Source organism: Anolis sagrei, chromosome 3 (genome assembly GCF_037176765.1).
Source record: "Anolis sagrei isolate rAnoSag1 chromosome 3, rAnoSag1.mat, whole genome shotgun sequence".
Classification (NCBI taxonomy): domain Eukaryota; kingdom Metazoa; phylum Chordata; class Lepidosauria; order Squamata; family Dactyloidae; genus Anolis; species Anolis sagrei.
The window spans coordinates 163,800,676-163,824,315 of record NC_090023.1 but is presented as its reverse complement, the minus strand read 5'-3'; the positions used below and the strand labels follow the sequence as shown (position 1 = coordinate 163,824,315).

The following is a 23,640-nucleotide window of genomic DNA, read 5'->3' as shown; positions in this document are numbered from 1 at the left end:
TTGTTCAAATGCCTCCCTATATCTCTTTAAAAAAATTTCCTCTAATATTGCACAGTGACGCAGTCCAGAAGTCTTGAACTACCATTCTCATGAGATTTTAGCTGATGGGATGCATACTGATTTTGCAATCACACATAAAACAGTGCCTCAGAAATTATTAAATATTCTTTAAAAAACCCACAATTAGAATCCTGTAGGCAGTCACTCTGTTCTGTGATATTTTGAAGATGGATTCCAATGGACTACTGATAGAATGGGACAAATACCATGTGACAGGACCCATTTGGGGTCTCGAAAATTGAGTATGTCCTAATGTGATAATGTTCCTAGAGTGTAAAGAGGATACAATAGCTGTACTCTGCAAGGCTGAAAAAACAAGTCAAAATATAATTAAGCACAGTATGCTAAATCATACTGTACCATTATGTTGGAACACTGTCTGTTTCAGCAGAAAATAATAAAAATACATATCCCATCTGTATATTGTTCCACTGAGATATAAATATTTAAAATTTAACTGTAATTTCCATCTTAAAATGTCGTATCATTTTTATAACTACCCCCCCCCCCCCCAATGTATATGAACTCAGTTAGTCTAGCTGTAATATACAGAACCACCATCCTCAGTACATTCTGGACTGCAGTTTAAGTTGTTACCTTAACATGACCATTTAACGAAGTTGAGTTTTTTTTGTTTTCTGTGTGAATGCCATTCATGTGGATATCGACTGGGGTTAAACCAGGAGGGGGAGATGGTGTGCTCTGACTGTAATTTGGCACTCCTGATAGAAGAATACTGGTTAAAGTAGCTTGAGCAGCAGATGGCATCATCAGGTGAGGAATAGCAGAAAATCCTGTGAGAAAATTTGAGGAAATCCAAATTAGTTCGTTTTATTTGTGCTGTTGCTTAAAGTATGAATGGTCCACCCAAAATGTGAAGAAACAGAAGACGAAGTAGACAATGAAACTGAAGAAAGAGTAGAAATTAGACAAATTATCAACTTTTAGTGAGTCAGACCACTGTTCCAGCTAAGCCGGTAATAATAATAATAAACCTTTATTTGTACCCCACTACCATCTCCCGAAGGACTTGGTGCGGCTTTCAAGAGGCCGAGCCCAAATACAACAATAAAAACAGCAGCAACAACACCACCACAATAACTAAAAAAAAAGCAATAACAATTAACAACACCCAATGACGCAATTAAAAAACAATGGCCGGGCCAAATGTAATAATTAAAATTAAAAGTGCTGGGCACGACAAGGTGGGATGTTTGGAGGGCGATGGGCATGCAGATATCCTGGATCTCTGATAAAGTGCGTTGGGACATAATGCTACTTCCTTCTCATACTGGCAAAACCCTTTTTTGATCTCAGGCACAGTTATACTGGAAATATCAGTGATTTAGTCTGAAATTTTCAGCATGCACAGCATATTCTCTACCCTGAATAATAGCAACACTACAAAGTGCAACACAATCATAATCAGAGACAGATAATCTGGATTCCATTTTAAAACAGAAAATTGAAGACATATTATGTTAAATGCATTACATTGATACATCTTTATGACAGTTCTTAAGAATTAAAATGCTACATTTGAACAGAACTACCTTTACATAATCAATGATTAAACATTTCCCATTTTATACTGTTTTAAAACGACAAAAATCTGAATCTTAAACTAACCTGTAGCATTTGTATTGGCAATTGATGATGCCCACAGAGTTGGGCTTGGTGTGCCGGAACTTGGACTCTGCAAAGGACTAACAGAATTATTTAGAGCATTTAAGAGTGAATTAGGAGCACTGGATGTGTTGACGGATAAGGCAGTTGGACCCAAGAGACCTGCAAAAAATAAAATGTACAGGAATTTCAACTTATATAATCTCATGGAGAAAATAAAATACATATTTATTTATTATTCAAACTTATATGCCGCCACTCCCTTGGAGCTCGGAGCGTCTTACAAGAATGTCTAAAATCTAACACAATTTAAAAACAATTTAAAACCATTTAAAAACAGCAATATCAAGAATCAAAGGCCTGTCGAAACAGGTATGTCTTACATGCCCTGCGGAAAGCTGATAAGTCCCGCAAGGCATGGACTTCAAGTGGCAGAGTATTCCAGAGCGATGGTGCCACTGCTGTAAAGGCTCTGCGTCTGGTTGCTGTTAGACGCAAGGTCTTGACACTGGGAATTTCCAATAGAACTTGTTCCTCAAAACGGAGGGATCTCTGGGGTTGGTAGGGGGTAAGGCAGTCCCTCAGGTACATCGGCCCCAGACCATTCAAGGCCTTAAAGGTGAGTACCATCACTTTGAAAGTGATCCGGTGCTCAATTGGTAACCAATGAAGCTGTAGTAAATTTGGGGTTAGGTGACATCTCATCAGAATTCCCGCAAGAAGCCGAGCAGCTGCATTTTGTACCAACTTGAGCTTCCGGATCACCGACAGAGGAAGGCCAATGTAGATGGCGTTACAGTAGTCCAGTCTTGAGATGACCGTGGCCTGGATCACCGTAGCTAGGTCGTCCCTGGACAGGTAGGGGGGCAGCCATCTAGCCTGCCGCAGATGAAAAAATGGCGGTTCTGCTAACGGCGGAGACCTGGGCCTTCATCGTCAGCAGAGGGTCCAAAAGGACTCCCAGACTCTTTACCAATGATGATGGGCATAGCGCCTCGCCATCCAGGGTAGGCAGCTGGATATCCCCACTGCCCGGTTGACCCAGCCATAGGATCTCCGTCTTTGCTGGATTCACCCTCAACCTGCTGGCACACAGCCATCCAGTAACAGCCTCGAGGCACTGATGGAAATAATCGGGTACCTTCCATCATTTAAGACCCAATTCTTTAATTTTTGCTCCATTAACAGAAAATTAAAGGTATTTTCTCAGCCACCCTATAATTCCAAAGCTATCTCTTCTGAGATACAAATTCTTCCTCCTTGATTAAGATAGTGTAGTGTTAAATTTGTAAACTGTCATAACAATACAATGTCTTAATCAGAACATTTATTAATGTCTAATGATGTGTTAATAATGACTGGCTTGTTTTTCCTGTATCTATTCTTTCATATTTTCCCTATCTTGCTGACAAATTTTTATATGCACAAAAGGCCTTACGTTACATTCTATTTCAACATACTTCATTTCTTGCACATTTCTTCTTCAAGTACAATGTTTATATACAGAGTTATAGAGAGAGTTCATTTGTTCAACTCATTAAATAAAGTTCCAAAATATTATGAGCTGTAATATACTGTACCAAGTCCAGTAAGTCCCAGTCCAGCTGAGGATAAGATGTCCAAGCCTGGGCAGGAGAGGCCAACTGGGCAGGAGATGGTGGATGGGCTTGTTGCCATTGCGACTCCACTGCTTTCAAGGCCCAGGAGACACTTCCGTGCCTCGTACATGTTTAAGGCATTTCTCTCGACACTTTTTACAATTACAGACTGTAAAATGGAAATACAAAATTGTAACAGTGTAACCAAATATTTAAACAATTTTCTACAACTGGAATCAATAAGTGGAATTGTTTACAAGCCCACTCTGAAACCAAATTTATTTTCTGGCATGAACAGAAAGTGAGTACTTGAGGCTCCAAAACTAGCAAGCCTTATGTAACATTTGATAAACTTTCCTAAAAACAAAGACTTGCAGAATACAGGGATGGTAAAAATGGATTGTTTATTTTCTGAGTCGCAAAATAAAATACACAGTCACTGAAAACAAAGATTCTGTTATGTAAAACTTCAAAAGATGAACTAAATGAATATTTAAGCAAACATCAATTCGTGTAAATATTGTTTCGAAATATACTAGGCAACTGGACCATTTTTCCTACTTTTTATGTACCCAGGAAAATAAGTTCTTTGAAGCAAGATGGAGACTCCAATGGTCTGCACTCCACAACTTATTTATTCAAAATTACATTTTTCTCCTTTATCTATTTCCCATTTCAGACAGCAAAATCGACCAACAAATACTATTTTCCGAAGGATGTGACTAAAATATTCTTTCCTTTAGGAAGTAAGCTCACTAAAAGGTTTGCATGGTAATGATAATCCTTATTTTCAGGTTTATTTATTTATTTATCATGTCAGGGGCAGACCAAACAGTTGCATTGGATTTTTAAACAAACAAACAAACAAACAAACAAAACACAAAGTTTGCAAGCTTGGTAGTTGATTAAATGTCCTTTGACCAGTAGCTGGCCACCTGGAGTGCCTCTGGTGTTGCTGCAAGAAGGTCCTCCATTGTGTATGTGGCAGGGCTCAGGTTGCATTGCAGTAGGTGGTCTGTAGTTCGGAATATATGCATATCTCCACCATGTTTAGTAGTCTGACATATACGAGGGGTATTTTTTAAGTAAGGTCCATTTTGTTGTAGACACTAGTAGTTCGTGTGCATACCGCAACGAGTGCGTGCGTCGTGTACCGGCATGCCTCGGGAACAACTGTGCTTAGTTTCCGCTCTGTAGCTAACCTGTACAGTTCTGTTCTGTGCTTTAAAAAAGTTTAAGACTATCAACTCACCCTCCGCATGTGATGCTCGCTCAGTGATAAGTTTTTTGTCAGCAAGGAACCTGCCTGCTGCAGAAATTCATTGGCGGGTGAGTTGGTAGTCTTAAACATTTTTAAAGCACAGAACAGAACCGTACAGGTTAGCTACAGAGCGAAAATTGAGCACAGTTGTTCCCGAGGCATGCGCTCGTTACGGTATGCGCGCAAACTACTAGTGTCTACAACAAAGCGGACCTTACTTAAAAAATACCCCTCATACATAACACTATCTTCTAGAAAACCCAAGAATTAGGATTTGGTTTCATACATGTATGAATCCTTGCATCAAGAATGGCTTTGTGCTAAAAGTTCATTACTAAAACATAAAAGATATCTTCATACAGGCCTGATAAACAAATCCCTTTAATTTTGTAAAAATAATTTTTATCAAATTTGTTTAGTTTACTTCAGGGCAACATAATGAGGACTTGAATAGCAGAAGAAAATAAAAATGTTCTTACTGACCTTGCTTGGTTGTTTTGGCTTTGGCTTAATACTAATGAAGACATCTAGCTGTTCCATTAGTTGTGTTATAAAGTGTGGTTCTACATCGATTTCTTCCTTCATATCAAACATGAGCACAAGAGGAAGGCAGCCCTGAAATATTAAATACAAAATTCAACATGACATCACTTGTGTATAAAGCAAATTTTATTAAATTTAGTACTTTGCCTGCAGTCTAGAAGGATAAGATTTTGAGTATTCCTGTATTTCTATGAACAAGAGTGCGCATATACACACACATGCTAAAACCTCCTAAGAAATAATGGCCAGAATCCTCTATGGCAGATATTAATGTGAAAACTAAAATTATGCGCTTATGGCTGTTTCATATTCATAACATCTCCATAGTCCAAATGACTTGCATCCTTAATACTTCAAAGACCATTTACTCCTACATTAACCTACCAAATATTGAAATATTTCTTAGTTGTCTTTCTTCTGGTCCAGTCAACACCAGAGGTAAAGTGAAGGGACTCCTATTCGTTGAGTACCCTATTCTGAATGGCAGCTGCTCCCAGCTCACTACTGACTTCATATTTTCCAGCCAGTTTCCAGCCCTACCATTCACATGAATAAAATTGGAAAATCAATCCAGCACCCTTGTTGTTGCTTCCACAATTTGATATAGATTTTTACCATGAGATACTGTCTGGCAAGACAGACAGACTCGATAGTGCCCTGGAGGTAGACTGTAGATTTCTTCTGTGGATTACTAGGGTCAGGAAAATGGATCTGAGCACCAGTCCTTTGCATTATATGCTTGATGTTGCTGCCATTTCGACCCATCATAAAGAGATGATGTTGTGCTGCTATATCTAGCTGTGTGCTCACGGGGATCGCAGAAGCCAAGCTACCAGCCAAGTGTTCCAAAAGCATCACTGTTCCTTCCTATTTGAAAAAGAAGGTTTGAGAGAAGTTATTCACTATATATTCCACCTACAAGGAAAGAATGAAAGACTTCAAATAGTGAGATGAAATATACATGCTTGCACAGGTGTTATAGTAGCTCAAAGAGTGCTATTTCGAATGGTGGGGTGCAGGTTTGAATCTATGCTAGATGATCTGGGTAACGCTCACCCTCTCTGATCAATCTCATGGCATTTCAATAAGTATATCATGAGCTTCCCCCTATGGAATTACTCATAGTATTGTATTGTCGAAGGCTTTCATGGCCGGAATCACTGGGTTGTTGTAGGTTTTTTCGGGCTATATGGCCATGTTCTAGAGGCATTTCTCCTAGGAAATATAGCCCAAAAAAACCCTACAACAACCCACTCATAGTATTTGTTTGAAGGATGGGCTATAAATGTAAGAAATACATGTTCACAGAGGTAATCTGTACTTAAACTAAATGAATTAGATTTCTAAATTCCAAGTGAAAGCAATTGCTCCTTCTGAAAACTCTGGAAAATATCTTCTCACGCTACAAATCACTTTTATTTATTTATCGTGTCAGGAGCAAACCAAACAGTTGTATTGCATTTTTTAACAAACAAACAAACCACAAAGTGTTCAAGCTTTGTAGTTTATTAAATGTCCTTTGACCAGTAGCTGGCCACTTGGAGTGCCTCTGATGTTACTATAAGAAGATCCTCCATTGTGCATGTAGCAGGGCTCAGGTTACATTGCAGCAGGTGGTCTGTAGATTGCTCTTCTCTGCACTCGCATGTCGTGGATTCCACTTTGTAGCCACATTTCTGAAGGTTGGCTCTGCATCTCGTGGTGCCAGAGCGCAGTCTGTTCAGTGCCATCCAAGTTGCCCAGTTTTCTGTGTGCCCAGGAGGGAGTGTCTCATTTGGTACCAGCCATTGATTGAGGTTCTGGGTTTGAACCTGCCACTTTTGGACTCTCGCTTGCTGAGGTGTTCCAGCAAGTGTCTCTGTAGATCTTAGAAAACTATTTCTTGATTTAAGTCGTTGACGTGCTGGCTGATGCCCAAACAGGGGATGAGCTGGAGATGTCACTGCCTTGGTCCTTTTACTGTTGGCTGCTACTTCCCGCCGGATGTCAGGTGGTTCAATACCGGCTAGACAGTGTAATTTCTCCAGTGGTGTAGGGTGCAGACACCCCATGATAATGCGGCATGTCTCATTAAGAGCCACATCTACTGTTTTAGCATGGTGAGATGTGTTTCACACTGGGCATGCATACTTAGCAGCAGAGTAGCATAGCGCAAGGGCAGATGTCTTCACTGTATCTGGTTGTGATCCCCAGGTTGTGCCAGTCAGCTTTCATATGATATTGTTTCTAGCACCCCCTTTTTGCAAGTTCAGTGATTTTTACAAATCACTGAACTTGAGCAAGGTGCACCTGCATTAAACCTCAAAGAAAACCACCAGAAAACTATAAAAAAGCAGCAAATATGTGACTGCAAAAATGTTTTCAGAAAATTTGCCTCTTAACTCTGCATAGTGTTCTACATTGGGGGAAAAAGGATGACTATGGTATGGCATGCAACATACAACAGTGATAACTCTCTCACATATAATCCTGTGAGTTTCACATGAAGCCACAATCATAACCTAGCAGGAATGGAAATAAGGATTGCACATTAGATGGCAATCAGGGTCTTACTAGAGATAAACAAGATGGCTACAACCTTGCTGCCCAATGTGTACTGCTTTTACCTACTTACTCAGATGTGTCCAATGCTCATGTTTCAACCTAAATATATATGCATATTTAACATGTGAATTTTCTATCTATACTGGGATATCATAACATTGCAAGCTGCAGAATAAGTCAAGTGGCAGTTTCTATTATGCACAGCGGACAATCCTGAAAGAAGTCTCTGTTATAAAACCCATTCCAATATTTTGTTCAGAAACAGCTATATTCTGGAAGCATCTGTGAAATCAATCTATTATTCTTGGGAAATTTTCAGTACTGGCTGGGATTGTCCAACAGCAGCACTAACTCGTGCAAAAAAAAAAAAAAAAGATGATAAAAAAACAAGGCTTTGCTTAAAATTACAAATTTTAGCCAGATGTTACCTTCACAGCACTAGCATTATTCTGAGATCCTCTGATGATAACTGTAGCACCGTATGTCCGAGAACGCTGTTTAAAGGACACTGAAATATTATACGTCTGTGATATGTGTTGAATTGTGGGAGAATTGGGATCAGGGATTGGTTGAAGGATTCCAGCAATAGGTAATTCAAACATCAGTACCAAAGGGAGAAGCTCCTAGAACAATGATCAAAAGAACTCTTCAGCACAACGATGAAAGCATTCAGTCTATTATGAATCCACACATCTAAAACACTAAGATAAGTGGTCTCAAGAGGTATTTTATGAAGTCTACAAGCCGGAAGTCACATCATAAAGTCACTGCCATTAATGGAACAGAAGACACATTTTGCTGTGGTCTTGTATATAATGTTAAAATTTGAACTCAAGATAAAAATGTGCAAGTTGGAATTTGGTGAGAAATGATCTCGTGGAATACAGCATATTTCAAATATTTGTACAACTAAATTTTAAAACTTTAAGAGAAGGTGACATCTTTGAGAACCAAATTTAATTTTGGATAGCAGCAAAGGAGCTGAGACCACTTTTTTCCATATATTTTCCTCCATTTTTTCCACCTATACTGGTTTGTAATATATTTGACCAAGAGGACTATCTGGAACAGGGATGCATTATATGTAGTCCTGCAAATGGACTGCAACTTCCATCCTTTTTCATTATGATTGATGAAAGCTGTAGTTCAAGAGCATATCAAAGGCCACTTGTTTCAGACAAATAGAAAATTCTACTGGCAACAAGTCGAGGCAACAAGTTGAGAAGGGCGGAATATACATGTTTCAAATAAATGAAAACAAAATAAATAATACTGGACCTGCTATATTTCTTCAGTTCTAACCCCAACCCCTTTTCCTATATAAATATCTCTAAAAATGGGGTGTATCTTAGAACCACAGATATATCTTACATATTTTTGTTGGTGGTGATGGTACTGAAATTACAACCAATGGCATCTTAATACTACTACTACTACTACTACTACTACTACTACTAATAATAATAATGATAATAAACCTTTATTTATACCCCGCTACCATTTCCCGAAGGACTCGGTGCAGCTTACAAGAGGCCAAGCTCAAACACATCAGTAAAAACAACAACAACAATACAGACAATAAATAAAATCATAAAATCTTACAACTGAAGAAACATGATATTATTATTGAGCTTTGAAGTATCCAGAATTAACAAAAATTGAGACAAATCTGTTTATTCCATTTGTTTAAAAAGCAACATTACATTGAGCTTGAATTTCATAATTACCCGTATTCTAACTCTAGCAGACTCAACTCCAGCTGGTTGTCCTGCAATAGACACCTGTGAAAATTGGAGGTAAAAAAATCAATTCAAATAATCGAAGTTTTGACTAAGAGTTAAGAATCTATTGGTCCTTATCAAAGAATTGTTGAGGAAACCATGAGGAGGAAACCATGAAAATGAACAAAATCTGGCTACCAGTATTAAAAAACTCTAAAATTGCAACAGCACAACAACAGAGAAGAAGCAGGCAGGGACATCTAATTACCTCTCAACAAAAGTTTGCTCCAGGCACAGTCAGCCCATTGTATGCTAATCAAGGTGGTCAGTTGAAACATTCACACCTAGCTCCAGCAGACAAGAGCCCTTTGTCTCACCCTGGTCATTCCACAGATATATAAACCCATTTTCCTAGTTCCAACAGACCTCACTGCCTCAGAGGATGCTTGCCATAAATGCAGGTGAAACGCCAGGAGAGAATGCCTCTAGACCATGGCCATACAGCCTGAAAAAACCTACAACAACCCAATTATTGATTTCTTGCTCTGAACCAAATTAGAATTATATTTTGAATCAAATGTAAGGTATAGATTAAATAGGTATTCAAGGAAACTTAAATCATGAAGAAAAATGCTTTTATAAAAGATTCAATGTTTAAACCATTTCAGTGTCAAAAGAGAAGGGATCATAAGTAATTTTTGAATTATTTTGGAAACATTTTCAAAGCACTTCTCCACCTGTCAGTTATGGCCACTGCATTTATGTGATATATAAACACATTCTCTAATCTTTTACTTGCTTGGGCAGACAAGAAGACAAATGTCTGAGGTCAGCAGAATGATTCTCAATACAAACATACAAAATAAACTTCTATCTGTGGAAATCAAACACATCTAAACCCTCGAAGTTGACCTTCCCAACACCAAGTTGGCATTCTATGCAAGAAGGGAATTTTCTTATAGCAGAATTGTCCATAGTCAAAATGCTATGTCCCCTTTCTATCAATATACATATATTTTCATTCTAACATGAAGAGCCCCCACCGGAGTGGGTTAAACCCCTGTGCCGGCAGGACTGCAGACAGACAGGTCACAGGTTCGAATACAGGGAGAGGCGGATGACCTCCCTCTATCAGCTCCAGCTCCTCATGCGGGGACATGAGAGAAGCCTCCCACAAGGATGATAAATCATCACATCATCAGGGCGTCCCCTGGGCAACGTCCTTGCACACGGCCAATTCTCTCACAACAGAAGCGATGTTCCTGACACGACAAAAAAAAATTCTAACATGTTATAATTCCAAAGGGACTATGATGTGTGCTTTCCCCTTTCATGTCTAGGATGTCAATTTAAACAAGATATAAATAAAACTTGGTGCATATATGTGGATAGTACTGACTATATATAATATTGGAGAATACTCACCTGATTGCTTTTTTCTGCTTGGTTATTTCTATTAGAATCTGGAAAATGGATATGGCAGCCTGTTTCTTCCATCACCTTTTTAATATTATTTCCTCCTTTTCCAATCACATGAGAATGTTCTGTATGAGATACATCCATCTTCAGAGTGACACGATTACTCTGGAAAAAAATCAGTGTATATAATCTTCAGTTCTTCTAATATTGAATGGCAAATACATAATCGCAATTAATAAATAGAACTAAAGAGAGAAAAATGTTGCTAAAGAAGCTGGAGGCAGAGAAAGCCAAATATTTTTATGTCCCATTTTTACATCTTTGCTCTTCAGTCCAGCATATGAAATAAAAATGGTTTTGATAAAAAAAATTCAAGCTGTTTCAAATAATTTGAGTTTTAACAAAGTGTTATTACAATCCATGAATAATGAAAGTCTGGAAATTAAAAGTACTATTTAAAACAAAAACCATGAATATTTTTGTGTCCATTATCTAAATACTTGTAGCGTATATAGTAAACATAGTCACATTCATTTCCTTATGAACAAAGGCTGTAAACTCCCAGGCTTTTCAAAAACAGAAATGCTGTTTTTGAAAGTGCTCTTTCTACCTTCAACCAGCTGTTATGAGATAAAAGGCAAGCTAGTCAAATCTTTTCCAGGTTAGTAATTTTATGGGCTTATTTACAACGTTGCTCACTAGCTGGACCTTAAATGAATCCAACAAGGCATGTCTTGTGTACCCAACTTTTCACACTACAGCTACTTCTGTCCCCACTTCGACCTTCTCCTATATCTTTGACAGAAAGCCAAAAACTACAAACGTGTGCAGCTATAAGTTCTTCCACCACTTATTTCTAAAGCCAGAAAAAACTTTACTAAATAAGATCTTTCTTATTTTTCCTTGTGCTGTCAGCAGGAGTCCAAAGCTTTCCTGACTTTCTAATACAACTAGGAAGTCATGTGGGGTCTCAGGAGGTACACTGAAGAAATGGTCTCTTGTTTTCTAGGAAGACCTTCCCTGAGTTAGATGTTCCCCTCAACCTGAAGAAAGAAAGATCCACTTTTCTTCAAGCTAATGCCTCCTCTCCTACTATAAATACTGCCTTTACGCTTCCACCAAGTTTCTCCCGTGCCATTTTCAGCCAAGCAACCTGTTCTTCCATGTGTACCACATAGTTCTTGAATTTCTAGGTTTTATTTTATGCAATTATTAGAGTTGTAAATTATAAACCCACTTTTAATAACTAGAATAATTGCAACAAGAACACTCCTCTTTTTCAAATAAACAACACTTATAATCACATGTAGATCCAATAGTTAATGTAAATCCTTGGCATTTTAGAGTCACACCAAAACACACTGGAGTTCTGACAATTTTTCAAGGAAGGGCTGATCCAAAAAGCAATCAGATTCTGTTCTATACTTGGATACTTGCAAGGCTTTTGGGTACTCTTTATGAAGGCTATTTATGAATTCCGCTTTCTTATTGCACATGGGTACTCTGAATTCTGATGATATAGATTAAATATTGTTTTACACTTCTCTTATTATGCATTCAATATTTAGTTGCATGAATATAGTGTGGTATCTCAAAGGGATTTCAATTCCCTCTCATTGCGTGTGTGCAAAAATCCATAGTTCTGCCTGATAGTTCTACATTTAAAGCAATTAATTTTAAATGTATGCTGCCCCATGGAGCAGAAAGCAGAATGTAAGAATACTGAATATATAATATATTCTGCTCCATGTTTCAAATGACTCCAGAGTGTGCAGGGCTATAGTTGGAACAGTAGTATAACTACTGGTGTAATACATAGCTTCCCAGATATCAAACTGTCAACATACATGGCTTGTGTTGTTGTATCTTTTCATATGCTGGTGTTGCGTGTATGGGTTGAAGTGTCATTTGGTCTTTCATTCACTAAGATTCCTTGGAACAACTCTATCAAAAAGATTTTTCTTTTAGAGACTTTAAATGTGTTGGGAGATTGTAGAATGGTTGAATAAAATCACAATTAACAATATAAGGAACTTTAAAGATCTGTTTTTTGCCATTTTCATTAAAACAAGATAGTATAAGTTGTTAAAAGTTTTTTTTTTGTTTTAATTTCAGAATCTGATGTATTCATTAGTACAGTATTATACAGGTTGTTACACTGAATGCTTTTATGGATCCTGGGTGGATGGATTTGTGTACTGAACCCAAAAAAGGATGTAAAGCAGCTTCTAGTGTTCAACATAGATTATAATGCTTGACTTCCCTAATTAGTTAGTAGCCCTAAAGAAACTTGATACTTACCATGTTTTCTGGAGGTGGAAAGGAAGCATGAGAAAGAAAGAAACAAACATACATGACTTCAATAAGAAAAACAAAAAATAACCTACATACTTGAATTTGGACTACCACTCTAGACAATAACTCCCAAAATTCCCCAGGCAGCACAGCATAAAAGCTGTATGACTCTCCTCAACTCTCTCATCTCTGCAGGATAAGGCTAAAGGGAGTTACAGTTCAACAGCATCCAGTGAGCCACCACTCTCACCCTTGCTGTAAACGAAATGTACCAGGACATTTAGATATTTTTGTTTTTATGAGGATTTTTGTCTTAGGAAAACTTTCCACACAAATGTAACCGAACCAGGATGGAAAAGTCTTCTTTAGATGCTGCAGCGATGACAGTGGTTTGTATCAAAGCAACTAAAAAGAAGCACTTAAATCAGATCAGACTGTTCTTTTGAAGGGTAAGTTTCTGTCACAAAGCCCCAAATTCTTCAAAAGTAATTCCGCTGTTAATGGTGCTGTCATTGATTCCTTTTACAGCATGCACTGCTGAACTATTTGAAATTAGATCAAATGCAGAATGGAAAAATCCACTGCGGCATTATCCATGTAAATTTCAGTGAAAAATGCTTGCTTTCTAAATGTAACCCAAGAAGGTTAGTCTTAATATACTGATGAATTCATCATTGCTTAGTCCCCAAGTTTGAAACCTGAACTTCTAGTTCAAAGCAGAGTAGTTGATTTTCATCTTACTTTTGTGTCCAAGACAGACATGATCTTTTCTTTAGCTTCTTTAACATTCTCTTTTTTTCCAGACACTTTAATATGGGGATCTTGAAAGAAAGACAAAAATAAACATTAGTTTCTTCACTGGATTGCTGAAACACAGTGACAAACGACACAAGCAAAAGCTTCTCTCACTGTTAATATTCATCACTTTATGCATACAAAATATTATGTATATAAAACATTGCAGTCCTTTTCTTAGAGAATCACGAGTAACTACAGTTTATTGACAAATTTGCTTCTTCAAACAATTACTGTATATTTCCCAGGTTTTCAAACTGAGTGATTCCAGAATGTGTCTGCTCATTATGTCACCCTGCTTTAAGGAAACAGATTTTCCAAGCTACATATTAACCTTTTTGGAATGTAAAACTGCTTGCTGCCATGCACGACAGGTTCAACGCGTTATCACAAAAACATACAGGGTAATTCACGTGAAGATACTATTCTGAACAGAAAAAAAACTAACTGCTGGGGTTATGAGCCATTAGAAATATTTATCAGTTATGAGTTATGAGCCATCAAAAATAGCCAGTCCACACATAATCTTAGCGGTCAGCAGCTGGAAGAATGAGCACAGACACTCAGTCTAAGTATTTATAAATGGCGCTTTGCCCAGTTATCCTGGGGTATATTCTGCAAGCCTACTTAGAGATCATCAATATAATAATAATAATAATAATAATAATAATAATAATATTTATTTATAACCCACCACCATCTCCCCAAAGTGGACTCGGGGTGGCTAACATGAGGCCAAGCCCAAAAATAATACAGCATATTTAGACACAGAACAGCAAAAAACAAAAAACAAAAAGCATCATAACAAAATTATAAGATAACAAATAAAATAAACAGTATAAAATAGCATAGTGAAATCAAACACAGATGGTGGGCCTGACATATGTGACAAAATGTTAAAAGTTAAAACCCTGGGTGAGATAGGAATAAAAAGTATATTTGTGAGAGAGGAGTCCAAGAAGGAGGAGCAGTGGGGCTTGGCCTTTATAAATGATATCATGCCAGTTCCTACTGAAATAAAAGGAACGAGCAGTAATAAAGTTGGGGTGACCACCTAAACCCAACTATGGCCTAAAAATGCCCTCAAGAGGCATGGCCAACTTTATTTTTAAAGTATTACATACTAGAAAAAAAGGAGAAATAGGTGTACCTCCAGTCTTGAAAACACCAAGGTCAATACAACTTGTAGCCTTTAGACCAGTGATTCTCAACCTGGGGTCCCCAGATGTTTTTGGCCTTCAACTCCCAGAAATCCTAACAGCTGGTCAACTGGCTGGGATTTCTGAGAGTTATAGGCCAAAAACATCTGGGGACCCCAGGTTGAGAACCACTGCTTTAGACTCAGGCAGTGGATTAAGTACACTATATATAGGAGGAACTGGCAAAGCCACCTCTGACTATTCTTTGCTTAGGAAAACCTTACGACATTAATGGTGCACTATAAGTCAAGCATCTTAAAGGCACATGCACACATAGGGAGATTCTAAGACATGGTCTTGTTACTTTGGCCAATATACAAAGGGATATTGTAGCACCTTTGAGACCAAGAGAAAGACAGTTGTAGCATATGCTTTTGTAGAATGAGTCTATTCATTAGATGCTTGGAATCAGGGGCCAGATGCATGGGGTACCTTCATCTATTAGGGTCCATTTCCCCATTGTAGCCCACCTCCTTTCTGGTTCCCAGCCAGCATCATATTACATTCCAAGAAATAATAATAATAATAATAATAATAATAATAATAATCTTTATTTATATTCCCAAAGGGGACTCGAGGTGGCTTACATAAGGCCAAGCCCAAAAATGCATTACAATACAGTAACAAAAAGCATAAAGCAATATCATAATAAAATAAAATAAGACAAGCATAAAATATAACAAAACAATACAAAATAATACAATAAAAAAATCAAACACAATCACAAGGAGCGGGCCACATGTGTAAAATACAATGATAAAAACCTACATATTTGTAAAGGAGATTCATGAATGGCGTAGGAGTGACAATTCTTCATACGGAGAGGAGACAATACAATATGAGGACACCCATTATAGAGGAGCATAACAAAGGAGATGAAAGACCACTCCCCAAAAGCGCAACAGAAAAGCCACGTCTTGAGGTTCTTCTTAAAAATTTCTAAGGAGGGGGCTAGCCTAATCTTGATAGGTAATGTGTTCCAGAGTTGGGGGGCCACAGAGGAGAAAGCTCTCTACCTCGTTCCCTTAAGTCGGGTCTGTGATAATGGAGGGGGCGAAAGAAGGACCTCCCCCAAAGAATGAAGGCAATGGGCAGGTTTGTGGGAGGAGATGCGGTCACGAAGGTAGGTGGGTCCCAAACCGTTTAGGGCTTTATAGGTGATGACCTGAACCTTCAATTGGGACCAGAAAATAAACAGCAGCCAATGGAACTTCTTAAACAGGTGAGTTGACCGTTCCCTGAAGTTTGCCCCCTCAAACTATCTCTACAGTATCTATTCATCTTGCCTTTAGACACAGTTTTGTCCCCCAATGGCTACTGTAAAAACTAAACTCGTCATCTCATCAGCATAACCATACGTTTTGCATTTCGATCACTATTCACCCTTGTACCCACTCATTCATAGGCCAAAATGTCTGTCCGAAGACCCTTCATTCCATTTGTAATCTCTGTCTGGGAAAGCTTGCCCTACAGTTTCGTTCTCTCAGTCTCAAAGGTGTAAAATATCTTTTTGCATTCCAAGTCTGAATTATGAACATTCTGATTCAATTTCTCCTAAATAAGTCATATTAATCTTTGGGATTTCCTTGTGGTTTTTAAAATAAAAAAAATTAAAACTGCTGAGAGCTGTTCTCCTTAATACCTTCCACAAACATTTCTATTCACATAATGTTATAAATACTTTGTTGCAATAGTCTAAAATTTCACTTATACATTAGGTTTTTGAATCAGCTAAATTGTCTGTATTTAAAACTTGATACTATTTGGCTGGTTAGCTCACCTGGTATTTCAGCAAATGACTAAATCTACTGAAGGCAAACCATGGCCACCCAAATATTGTTCAGTTCCAATTTCCATCAGTGCCATCTGGCCTTGTAAATGACAATCTATGATTGACTATGTAGTACTTCATCAACATAAAGAGGTCCAAATGTTCTCCATATCCAATTTAAGATATATCTCATTTTCTTTGGATTTTGCCACCTAACTACTGTATTTTTAATCTTTCAGAATTTTGTTGAAAACTTCTTCTAAATGGTAACATAAATATATCTAAAAAGGGGAAAAGGTGGGGGAGTGGAATCTGTTCATTTTTCTGTTTTGAATGGCAATTCCGAGAAATTAGTTACAGAACATTTCAACCTTTGTAAACACAGAATATGGCACTTAAAAATTGGTGGTTCTTGAACAGAAAAAAAAAATCAAAGACTAGAAAAAAAAGAACAGTTGATTTGTAATATAGTCAGCCCTCCAAATTTACTGAGACTAGAAGTGCTGAACCCATGAGAAAATGCAACAAATGCTAATTTTAAAAACTGAGATATCAACTCTCTAGGAATATATAGGTCTTTTAACATGACTCTATGGTCAACAATGTAAGGACCACAGATAAACAGTCAAGGACCTAGAGATTCCTAGGGAGGTGTTCCATGAATTAATAGTTCCTCCAACCAAAGTTGTCAATTAAGTAACAGTAGGGGACCTAGAGGCTAGTAGAGAAAACATTTTAATAAAAATTACAAATAATCAAATCTGCAGAAGTCCAACATGCAAATATGGAGGACTGATAGTATACTCCCAAATTCCAATCCATACCAGCACAGGCAATCATTTTATGATATACTAACTGTCCCCTGCCATGCGTTGCTGTGGCCCACATGGGGGTTCTATGTGGGAGGTTTGGCCCAATTCTAGCGTTGGTGGGGTTCAGAATGCTCTGTGATTGTAGGTGAACTATAAATCCCAGCGACTACAACTCTCAAATGTCAAGATTCTATTTTCCCCAAACTCCACCAGTGTTCACATTTGGGCATATTGAGTATTTGTGTAGAGTTTGGTCCAGATCTATCATTGTTTGAGTGCACAGTGATCTTTGAATGTAGGTGAACTACAACTCCAAAACCAAAGGACACTGCCCACCAAACCCTTCCAGTATTTTCTGTTGGTCATGGGAGAACTCTGTACCAAGTTTGGTTCAATTCCATCCTTGGTGGGGTTCAGAATGCTCTTTGATTGTAGGAGAACTATAAATCCCAGCAACTACAACTCCCAAATGACAAAATCAGTTCCTCCCAACAGTTTTCAAATTCGGGTGTATTGTGTATTTGTGCCAAGTTTGTTACAGATCCATCACTGTTTTGAGTCCATAGTGCTCTCTGGATGTAGGTGAACTACAACTCCCAAACTCAAGGTCAATGTCTATCAAACCCTTCCAGAACTGTGTGCCAAGTTTGGTTCAATTCTATCGTTGGTGGGGTTCAGAATGCTCTGTGACTGTAGGTGAACTATAAATCCCAGCTACTACAATTCCCAAATGACAAAATCATTTTTTCGAGTGAAGGACATACATTGAGTTGTTAGGTGTCTTGTGTCCAAATTTGGTGTCAATTCGTCCAGTGGTTTTTGAGTTCTGCTAATCCCACAAATGAACATTATTATTTTTTATTTATATAGATGACATGTATTAATACAATTGCCCCTCTATATCCACCAATTCTGTATCTATGGGTTCAATCATCTATGACTTCAAAATATCCTGTCCCCCTCCAACCTTCCTCCTCCCCTTAATTTTGCTATTTTATATTAGGGACAACAGTTTACTATCCCATTATATATAATGGGACTTGAGCACCCATGGATTTTGGTTTCCACAAGTGGAGTGGTGTCCTGGAACCAAATCCAAAAGGATATCTAAATTCCACACTACCACAAGCTTAACATAAGTCAACAGTGTGATGCAGCAGCTTTAAAAAGCCAATGTGATTCCAGGCTGCATCAACAGGATTATTGTGTTTAGATCGAGAGAAGTTCAATTCTGCATTGACCAAATATCACCTGGTGTACTTTGTTCAATTCAAGCAATATATTGTCAAGCTGGAAACATGGTCACAGAAGGGACACCAAAAACATGAAACGTTTGGGAAACTGGGTTTGTTTAGTTCAGAGAAGAGACAATTGAAATGAGACATGATAGCAATTTCTAAATATTTTAGAGGATGTCATATTGAGGTAGGGGCTTGTTCTCTGCTGCTCTAGGGACTAGAACATGATGCACTGGATTCAAATGGAAGGAAATATGATTCTGTGTAAACATAAGGAAGGACTTCCTGATGGAAAGAGTTGTTCGATAGTGGAACATGCTGCCTTGGAGCATGCTGGAGTAGCTGTCCCTGGAGGTTTATAAACAAAAGCTGAATGGCTATCTGTCAGGGGCACTTTGATTGTGTATTCCTGAATGACAAGTAATTGGACTGGATGGCCCGCATGATATTTTTCCAGCTCTATGATTTTATGCTCAGTCTTCATAGCTACACATAGATCATAAAAATCTATGGATCTGGTCCAAGGGAATTCTGGTAAGCAGATTTATTGCTCTCACTAAAGGCAGCCAATTGAAAGATTTTGTATTATCTCCTAAAACAATTTGGAGGTTTATAGCCAGGGTCAAAATCTGGATCTTTCGGTATCCTATCCCACCCCACAACTCTGAAACTATGCTCAATAACTATGGTAGCTTTTATATCACTGTCAGTCCATCTGAAGGAGACTGAAATTTGCAAAAGTTCGTTTTTAAAATGGATCAATCTTTAAAATGCTGCTAGTTTTCTCTCTCCCCTCCCTCTTCTCGTTTTATGCTGAAACAGATTAACATGTATGCAGTTCCTTGATAAGGTGTATTATAAACATGTTGTCAATATTCCTCTATGGACTGATCAAAATTAGTAGGTACTGTCTCATTATCCTTTAAAAAAAAACTCAATCCATACAAAATGTATATAGTTGGGTCAGTTCATACCATGCACTGATAGAGCAAAAGCAAACAACTACTTCCTGGAAGTGCTGCTTTTCTCAACATTCTGCTGACAGGATTTTAAATAGAAGTGAAATGAATTTCATATAACAGAAAAAAACCCTAGAAATTTAAAAACAGAAGGATAGCACCATCTAGTGTTTTTCTTATATTCCCGCAAAGCTAGCTACATTCTGACTTCAACTTTAAAGTCTGACAATAATGTTGACATTGAAACACAGTCAAGGGAAATAGTATATATACTATAAGTTAACCTCATGTATAAGTCAAGGGTATGTTTCTGGCCAAAAATTATGGATTTTGGTATGACCTGGATATGTCAACGGTGATTCTGCAAGTAGAGGAAAGTGCCAGCAGCAACTCACCATAGAGTCAGTAGCCTTCATCATTTTCTTTCCTAAGCATTCAAAAAAGAAGGAGATGGTTCCAGATATGTGTGTGTGATCCCATTTTCTGAGTGGTAAAGGGCAAAAGTTTATTCTAACCTGGGAGAACCTGAAAGAAGCATGGACTATATGTACACTTTCAATGCTGCCACTGCCATTCCTTTGCCCTCCAAGTATTCAGAAAAGCCAGAAGCAGTGCCACAACAGAATGAGCAGGAATGGTGGCGCTTCTTTTAGATTCTTCTGGGATGGGCCAGGGTTTCATTTTTAGCCATTGTGCTCAGAGAAGGGGATTGTTCCTTTTTGATATATTTATTGCATATTGAACTATTTGACTAGAGTGGCAAAGGGGGAGTGCTAGGTCCATCTAGAGAGAATCTAAAAGAAGTACCAAGCCCCTCTCTGGGGCTGGATCTACACTGCTATATAATCTAGAATTTCTGCCTGTATTCCTGCTATATAATCTAGAATCTGCTTTGAACTGAATTATATGAGTCTAAACTGCCATATAACCCAATTAAAAGCAGATAATCTGGATTTTATATGACAATGTACATGGGGCCTGGGCACTCTTTCGAGGGAAAGACATCTGACTAAGTGATATCTTTATGAGGTTTGCACAATGAATATCAAAGAGCAAAGATTTCATGAATAGTCAAAGGAATTATTTCCAAGCAATAATATTGCATCTCAGAAAGAGGTGTTGTCACTTCATAGCTAATGTATTTTGGCCATATCATGAGAAGACATGACTCAGTAGAAAAGATAATAAGTTTCAGGAAGGTAGAAGGCAATAGCAAAAGAGGAGGACCACATTACAGATGGGTAGACTCAGTCAAGGAACTCATGACTGCCCCAAGTCTCCAAGACCTGAGCAGGGTTGATGAGGATAAGGGTAACTTGGAGATTTTGTTTTTCATTCATGGGATACACATAAGTCAAAGTTGACTTGATGGCATTTAACACCAACAATGGTGGGATTCAACTAAGCTTGATGGTGCTGTTTCTGGAAGCTAGTTAAAAGTACATGAGCTCAAATGCCAGGATGGGGATGGAGAGACTGAAATGCATCTTATAATACTACTAGAATAGGCACTGAAAGGGCTCAGCTCTCTTACAAAGATCAACTGACGTTGACCCACACAGAGTGCACAGTAACTGCTGTCAATTATTTCTACAGATGGATAGTTACTGATAATGTAGGAGTAAGAGCTACCACAATAATAACACACAATACAAGAGGATGCTTACGCAGAACAACTGCTCCACCAAGCAGTGTTTGCTTTAAATGCTAACATGATTAAATAGCAAAAAAGAGTAATTTATCCTACTGTGTACTTCTTTCAGTAGAAAGTTTGTTATGTGAACACAACCACAACACACACGATATCCCTCAACATCTTATCAAAGTTTATTGTGCTTTTTATGAAGCATTCCATTAGAAACATTCAGTTCTGTTTCTAAAGGATTTTGGCAAAAGTTGCAACCAGCTAGCAGCCAAATACCTTAATGTCTTTGTTCCAAGAGATTTATTACTTTTTGGCTCAACCACTTTAAGATCGTCCAGTAAATGCAGATGACAAGAACTGCTGCAGCAATTACGTTAGTTGCCCCAGGGCATGAACGCAAATCTTATTCCACACACTGATTTATTAGTGCTCAGCAATTTATTGGAGGAGAAACACATTAAGGTCTCGAATTGTCCCTGCTGTGGCTACAATAAAACCACAGAGCTTGCATTTTGAGTGAGCACACAAACACCCTTCTCAAGTGACAATAATTTTGGATTCAACAAGAATAATTTCAAGGACTGTTTCCTCTACATTTGGGGTGGGGGGAGGATATTTCCAGTTCACTCAAAACTGTAACCAACCCTTACTTCCTTTAATGCCAAAATTCATAATTCTTAGATTTGATAGAGTGTGTGCAAAGATGAGAGCTGATATTGAAATAATTTCATTGAACACTAGCTATATATTTCTCTGGATTTCTACCAACTCCTTATATGGTTTTAAATAAGCAGAATTCCTCTACAGTCCTCATAGTTTTAAACAGTATCAAATTGGTACTCCCACATTAATAACACAGTCTGTTGCCAGATTAAGAGACTGATAAATTGCTATAACATTCAAGAAGTGGGAGGGTGTCAAGGAATTCAGCAGAATGTTATGGATATCTATAATTTCTCTTATCACACTCAAATTTTTGTAATACTGTCAGACAAGAAGTCATTTAAAATACCTAATGCACACATAGAAATCTGTGCTAACTTGGCCTACACATATTAAGCAGAACTCTGAGAGACAGTGAAGATAAAAAGGATGCCACTAGAGATATCAAAGTGACCTAGGCTAGGCATGTCCAGCCAGGGGGCCAATTGTGGGCCCTGCTCATATTTCCACCGGCCCTCTCTCTCCAGGCCTCCCTCCCTTGACTTCCTTCCTCTCTTCATTCTTTCCTTCTGAAACAACTTGAAGGCACACAACAACGACAACTATCCCAATTAACTTGACTCTCTCATCAGCCAAAAGCAGGTCCACACTTCCCGCTGAAAGACTGGTACATTTACGTTGGTTAAAATTATTCTTTATTTTATATATTGTAATAATAATAATAATAATAATAATAATAATAATAGCACCCAACCACCATCTCCCCAAAAGGACTCGGGGCGGCTCACAAAAGAACTCCAAGTGCCATATAACAGACAACAATACATAAGTATAAATACAATGTATTTATTTTGTAACGAAAGCACTGAATAAATTAGTGTAAAACTGATAAAAATAGGAGCACAAGCGACTAAATATCTTTTGACCAAAAACGTGCAACAGCAACGGTATTGTCTGTAGCCTCCAACAATTCTTCCTTTGTACATGAGGCAGGGCATAGTGGACAAGCATACAGATGCGGAATTGTCTGTTCTGCTCCACAGTCACACAAGGTGGGGGATTCTTTTAGATAGTGCCATTTTGCCAGGTTGTCTTTTGATCTGCCCACTCTGCTTCTGAGTCCAGGGATTTCCACGTTGCCCATTCTTGGTTTGCCCCTGGAGGAAGACCCTTGTGGGGGGGGGGGGGGGCATCCAATTGGGATTTCCTGGTTTAGCTGCCCAGAGGGATACTTTTGCTGTTGCTGGGAGGACGTTAAGAGGAGTGGTGGTTCTCATGAAACTTTTCCTTGATTTGAGTCTACTGGGAGGAGACTGATAGCCATGCAGTGGATGGCTTTCACAGTGTTCAATCTTATTTCTCTCACAGTTAGCACCATCTGTGCTAACTGTGGGACGGAGAGGCAATGCCAGCTAACTTGTAGAGTTTATCAACAGGTGTAAGTTTAAGACATCCTGTGACTATTCTGCATGTTTTGTGCAATGCTATGTT

General features: G+C 38.2%; 1 protein-coding gene across 1 annotated transcript in view; it reads right to left on the bottom strand.

Moving 5' to 3' along the window:
• The window catches only part of BICC1 (BicC family RNA binding protein 1), a 158,383-nt gene that overhangs the window by 24,232 nt on the left and 110,511 nt on the right, over positions 1-23,640 (bottom strand). Inside the window, 9 exon segments of the mRNA XM_060768958.2 lie at positions 658-854; positions 1,690-1,848; positions 3,267-3,453; positions 5,029-5,160; positions 5,704-5,955; positions 8,061-8,255; positions 9,360-9,413; positions 10,779-10,937; positions 13,809-13,888. Coding sequence (XP_060624941.2) covers positions 658-854; positions 1,690-1,848; positions 3,267-3,453; positions 5,029-5,160; positions 5,704-5,955; positions 8,061-8,255; positions 9,360-9,413; positions 10,779-10,937; positions 13,809-13,888 — 1,415 coding nt within the window.